Source organism: Rosa chinensis, chromosome 5 (assembly GCF_002994745.2).
Source record: "Rosa chinensis cultivar Old Blush chromosome 5, RchiOBHm-V2, whole genome shotgun sequence".
Classification (NCBI taxonomy): Eukaryota; Viridiplantae; Streptophyta; class Magnoliopsida; order Rosales; family Rosaceae; genus Rosa; species Rosa chinensis.
The window spans coordinates 52,952,691-52,958,704 of record NC_037092.1 but is presented as its reverse complement, the minus strand read 5'-3'; the positions used below and the strand labels follow the sequence as shown (position 1 = coordinate 52,958,704).

Here is a 6,014-nt window from a genome sequence, read left to right as displayed (position 1 = left end):
ACAACTCTACAGATTACCAATTAGATTTTTATTTGCACAAATCACTTTTTGTCTTTATCAAATCATATTAAATTTTTGGATAGGATATTACATGCCACATGTCATTTCATAACTATAGATTTCAGATTAGATTTTATTTCGACATGACACTTCTTATCTTCAGTCTCAAATCTCAATAAAAAAAGGTACTTTGGGTTGCATATCTCATCTCATCTACTTCCTCTACAATCACTTTCAAAACCTTTAGTTCTGTCATCAATTTCTCCAATGCATGGATTCTAATTGGAATGCCAAGTGGGAGGAGATGAGACTAAAACAGGAGAAGATGAGGCAAGAAGAGGAGGAAGAGGAAGCAGAAGCTGTTGCAAGGCGAAGAGATACAACACAACTGGTGACCGTCACAGCAAGTTGGTGGGCTAATGAGCAACTCTTGCAACAACCACAATGGGGTGGCTTGGTTGTAGTTCGAACTTATTCAAGGGGAGTTTGATGATGACGAAGCTTATCCAAATAGGTCTAGGAGAGCTCGGGCTAGAATTTATGATGGTCCAAATTTGCCTCGTGATCCAAGAAATGGCAAAATCTCAATCGAGGAATATATGCTTCGTTATAGGATGATACGCTCACGTTACGCAAACAATGATTTGCAAAAATACCTTATCAAACATGTTTGGTCAAGACGAAGACAAAGAAGATCCTAGTTATGGATGTGGTTTGTTTTCAGTTTATATATTTGTGGTTGTAATAATTGACAATTTATTGTCATGCTTGAGTCTATCTTTGCATTGTCTTCGTTTTTACCATTATTTTTTTTTATAATTATTATAATGAATAAAAGTAGTAAAGTATTATTGTAACGGCTCATTTTGTATTATACTTCATAGTTATATTTAGTTTATGTATCATACCACTAACAAATAATCATCATTATAATAAACTATGTCAAATTTATTTCATAAAATTAAAGATTACATGACCACTAAAGCTTTCATAAAATCAAATTTATTCAAAAAAAGAAAAGAAAAAGGAACCGTTGGGTTGGAAAAACTCAAATTGAGTTTTGGATCAATTATGCAATCATGCAATTTAAAGCTTGAAGTGGGCCAGTTTTAGTAGCCTAAATGGTGGTCTATATTTAGACCAAGAAATGGACTTTAGATCTTCGGGGATCATTTTTGTAATAAATCATATCCATGATTGGAGATGGGTTCTGCTCAACTATGGTCTAAAATATGGACTTTGAACCTTCTATTTGGAGATAGCCCTAGAAATTGGTCAGTCTCCTGCTTGTTATATTTGATTGCAAGTGTTTCTATGAGTCAATTACATTACAACTTGTTAGGAGTACTTAAATACTTGGAGCTTTTAATTAACTTGTTTTCTCATATGTCCTACATTGATTGATTGATTGGTGAGTTTTCATTACCGCCTTACCGGTTTGATGTTTCCTTCACAACACTCATTTTTCTCCTCTAGGTTTGTATGAAGGGGATAGATCTACTTGATAAGAACCATTACCAAAAATAGAAAGACTTCTGTAGAATTTGTATCGTCTTTCCACTTACAGCCCTGTAGGCCATACTTAATAAATGCATAATTTAGATTTACAATTAATAGAAGTCAAGATGTGTGGGTTGGTAGTCAGATTAACCGAATGGTATATTGTTTGTTTTACCAGGAGTGATGTTTAGTATTCTTGAAGTATGGAGTTGATTGTTCTCTATGCAATGGTTGATAAATTACCCCTGGATACCAATATTCTTTTAGCATGGAGTTGATTGTTCTCTATATTTTAGTTATTTAGACACAAACTACATTTATCTGTCTTGATATCGGAGACTGTACATTCAAATCAAACTGAACTATATTTATACTCATCTTGCAGGCACTATGCCGTTAATGCATGCTTTGGCTCCATTGTATTCTTTAGAAGGGATGCACGTAATTACAATGGAAGGACTTGGGAACCACAAATAAGGCCTGCACCCAAAATCCAAGTAATATATGTTGCTTCATTCTCCTTTCCCCTCCCCCCCGGCCCCCCACCCTCACCTCCCCATCTTTGTATCTGTTATTTCATTACTAGGAGTTGCTTTTTTATTTTTTATTTTTAATTCTACAGGTATGACTAACACTTGGATATTGTTAATAAAAGAGGCTCGAGTTGCTTGGTTAGATGAAACTTTTACTGTGTATCTGTCACATGAAAAGCCAATCAAGGCATGATAGAATCATACTTGTCGATTAGGTGCAATTCATATAATTTGCCTTTTGGAAACAGGGTTTTTGTTATCGTGATTTTAAGTCGGTGAGGTCAAATAACATCATTTGACCTGGGAAAGATGTTATAAACATTCAGTGCAGCTGAGTTGTTCGAATCAAAATGCTCAGCTGCTTTTTAGCCTGCATTCCTCCGGATATCAACTGTAAAATCTAACATTAACCCATTTTGGGATCCCCAGTTTAGGGTTCTATTATAGTACTTTTTAGCCTACTTATATACCATAGTCCAAGTCCTCATCTAGATTCTCACCTAATACGAATTTCATATTCCCAAGGAATCATTGGCACGTACAATCTCATGGCTCACAGTGGGGATTTTGCTCCCCGGGTTTTATCATGTCTGTCTATGCATAAAGCAGGTCAAGTGTGACCCCACCTAATGAGGAGATGATTGAAGAATGTCGAGCAGAAAACTTGTGTCGATGGACGATGCCTTTCGGCTTATTGGGCTTTTTTTAATCGGACAAACTATAAAAACCGAGTCTCCCTCTGTTTAACATGCAATTAAGGAGAAAAAAAAAATTCGCAGTTCTCAATATCCCCGAGACCTAGAGAGTAGATGAAGAAGCGAAAACGCGAAATCGAAGAGGACTGCCGCAGCGGGAAGCGCCGCCGTATCGATGACGCGTCCGGCCGTTCTGATTACTCCGATGAGATCGAGACTCATAAAGGTACGGTATATATGATGTTTTGGTTTGTGCTGGGCACCAATTTTCCTTTCTGTATTGAAAATTCATTGCCGCATGTAATTGTATTTTAATGCCCTAGTGTATACTTGGGCCTTTAAGATTATATGTTGATTGATTGATGGCTACTGCCTTGGCTTGATGGTTGGATCATATATATACCATGTAATTGCTTGCATCCATGCCTCTAGCTTCCCTAGGGTCTTTTGGTTTGTTCTTCTCATCATCACCCTTTCTTTATATTACAAGGGAACCGCTAACACCACGTGGGAATTCGAAGTTGAAACGAAAGCGTCGTCGTGGTCCTGCCTGTTCCGAATGTGGTCTTCCCTGTAGCAGAGCCTATACCAGATATGTGAAGCCTCCTTTACCAGAGGGATATGGTTACCTTCCATGGTCAATGGGCGTGGATATGAATGGTCACTACCATGAAGAGATTTCTGATGAGATTGCTTTCATGTCTTGTGACCGTTGTGGCAAGTATGGTGACCACTGGGATGCCCATTGCCCAAATCCCATCAATGACCCTCCAGAACCAGAAGAAATTGATCCTGGTGTTCACCGTTATTCGTGGAAGTATGTATTGAGGGATTTCAAAGGTATGCTATTGGTCATTTTACTTTTTAGAATTGTATATCATGTTTGGAGGATTGAAAAACCAATTTTCACCGAAAAGTTTGAATACTTATTGATTCATATTGAGTTAGAGATTGAACAAGAAGATGAATGACTTTTTGAAAACTTTTGATTCATAAGTAGATGTAGTTTGAGCAAGAAGAATTGAATGACTTTTTGAAGAAGAAGAGTTGAGTTGAATTTTGAAGAAGTAGATGAATTAGTTGTAGGGTCTGCCCTGTTACACTACAATTCCCACTGAGCTAATGCTTTTGAAGATTGAAGGCCTTGTCTTCCCTAATGCTGCTGGGGTTTTGTTTTCCATTGGTTTCCTTTGTGCCAAACATACGCTTGGGTGTACAGTGCCTGGTTTAGTTTGGTGCAGATTGGCTATGAAGATTACCACTCTGGATACCTGGTTGGTAAACACTGTTAGAAAGCTTTCAGATCATACTGGGAGGATCGATTGGACCTTCACTTACTTGGTATTATGGGAAATGAGGAAGTAAGATGTTCGGCTACTTTTAATGGTGTCCTGCCATCTCTAGAGGCCACAATCATCAGAACAAACAAAGGGATGATTATCAATTTGCTCAGGGGAAGAGATCGAATTGGTTAGCAAAAGCACCCACCCCCCCCCCCCCCCAAAAAAAAAAAAAAATTCTCCTCCAACCCATTCGTGGACTCCTCCTCCTAGTTACATGAAAGTTAATGTTGATGGTTCTTGGGATGAGACCTCTGGAAAGGCTGGTATTGGTGTTGTGGTCAGGGATACCAATGGTAACTGGGTAGCTGGTTCTAGTATCCATATCACATCCAATTCGGCAATTGAATGTGAGGGAGCTGCAGTTATTCATGGATTGCAACTAGCTAGAGATTTAAATATTGACAAGCTGATATTGGAGAGTGACTGTCAAGAGATAGTTAATGGTCTGAAGAACAAGATTTCCAGAGGAAATTGGAAGATTTATCCTTTTCTCAATGAGTTTCATAAACTCAAAAGCTCTTTTTCCCGTGTTAATTGGGATTGGATTTCAAGAGAAGCTAACTGCATTGCTAATGCCGTGACCAAGCTAGCTAGAAAGAGACGTGAACACAAGTTTGGACCAATGGTCCTCCAACCTCTGTGATGGATGTTTTGGTGAATGATGGTCTCCTATGTCCACATAGGTCTATCTGAGATTTTATCCGTCCTTAGGACTTTTTTTTTGCAGCTTGCTGCTGTGTTTTTCTATTATGTTTGTGGTCTTTGCTGCGCTTGTGCTTACTGTTCTTGTATCTTTGCTCTTTTTGAGTTTTCATTTGAAGTACTTCTCAGATATGATATGACACACACACACACACACTTGTATGTACATGTGTAAGTGTAACTGGTAACCAACCAGTAACAATGTAGTGATTCATTTTGTCTCGTTTTCTCCCTTAGTTTTCTGGATTTTCTTCTTCAATAAGCTTCTGCTTTGATATTGACATTTTTTATTTATTTATTTATTTTTATTTTTTTAATGGGATCACAGATAATGTCATTATAATTGTTACATACTTACATGCATCACTGGTTTTTTGGTTTTCTCATCTCATCGTTACCTGTTTCTTTATTTAACAGGGAAACCGGAACCACCACGTAGGAAGGCAGTGAAATTGAAGGCTCCGATGTGTGAATATTGTGTTCGTCTCCGAAACCAAGCCTATGCTAGAACTGAAAAGCCTCCTTTACCGGAGGGATATGGTTACCTTCCTTCGTCAATAGGTGTGTATACGAATGGTCACTACCATTAAGAGATTTCTGGATGAGATTGGATTCGTGTCTTGTGACCGTTGTGGCAAGGATGGTGACCACTGGGATGCCCATTGCCCAAATCCCATCAATGACCCTTCAGAATCAGAAGAAGATTGTTCTGCTGCTCGTGGTTATTCGTGGAAGTATGTATTGAGGGATTTCAAAAAAAATTCTTGTTAAGTCTCTATGCATTATGTAGTGCACTATGAACTCTGTATCCGGTAAATTAAATTTCTAACCACTATGAACTCTGTATCCAGTAAACTTAATATGGATGCTTGTTTGAATTTTCATCACTTTAGAAGTTATTGACAATATGTGGTTTGTGGTAGTACATTCTTTTTCTAGTAAGCTCATTCACTGTTCATATCTTTGATTGTATTTTTCAGCTATTACCCATCTTTGCTCTTGTTTCTTGTGCTATAGTCGTGGATCTTGGTCTCATCATGCATTTCTGGCTCAAACCTATATTACCAAAAGTGAAAGAAAAGCTTGGCAAATTCCATTGCAAAAATTTTGACAATGAATCTGAGAGCAATCGTTCATACTGTTCTTCTACTCTAGACTGTATATGCCTCTAATGAATAAGCTACACGCCTACACTTGGTATTTGCATACTTACAAACTGCTGCTCGTTCACTCATTCTAGA

General features: G+C 37.9%; 1 protein-coding gene across 1 annotated transcript; it reads left to right on the top strand.

The window, feature by feature from the left end:
* The first annotated feature begins 2,407 nt into the window (after nucleotides 1-2,407).
* LOC112168343 lies at nucleotides 2,408-5,731 on the top strand. The gene is made up of 3 exons (XM_024305468.2): nucleotides 2,408-2,954; nucleotides 3,218-3,568; nucleotides 5,191-5,731. The coding sequence occupies exons 1-3, from the start codon at nucleotides 2,843-2,845 to the stop codon at nucleotides 5,361-5,363; spliced, it is 636 nt and encodes a 211-aa protein (XP_024161236.1). The 5' UTR covers nucleotides 2,408-2,842; the 3' UTR covers nucleotides 5,364-5,731.
* The last annotated feature ends 283 nt before the right edge of the window (nucleotides 5,732-6,014 follow it).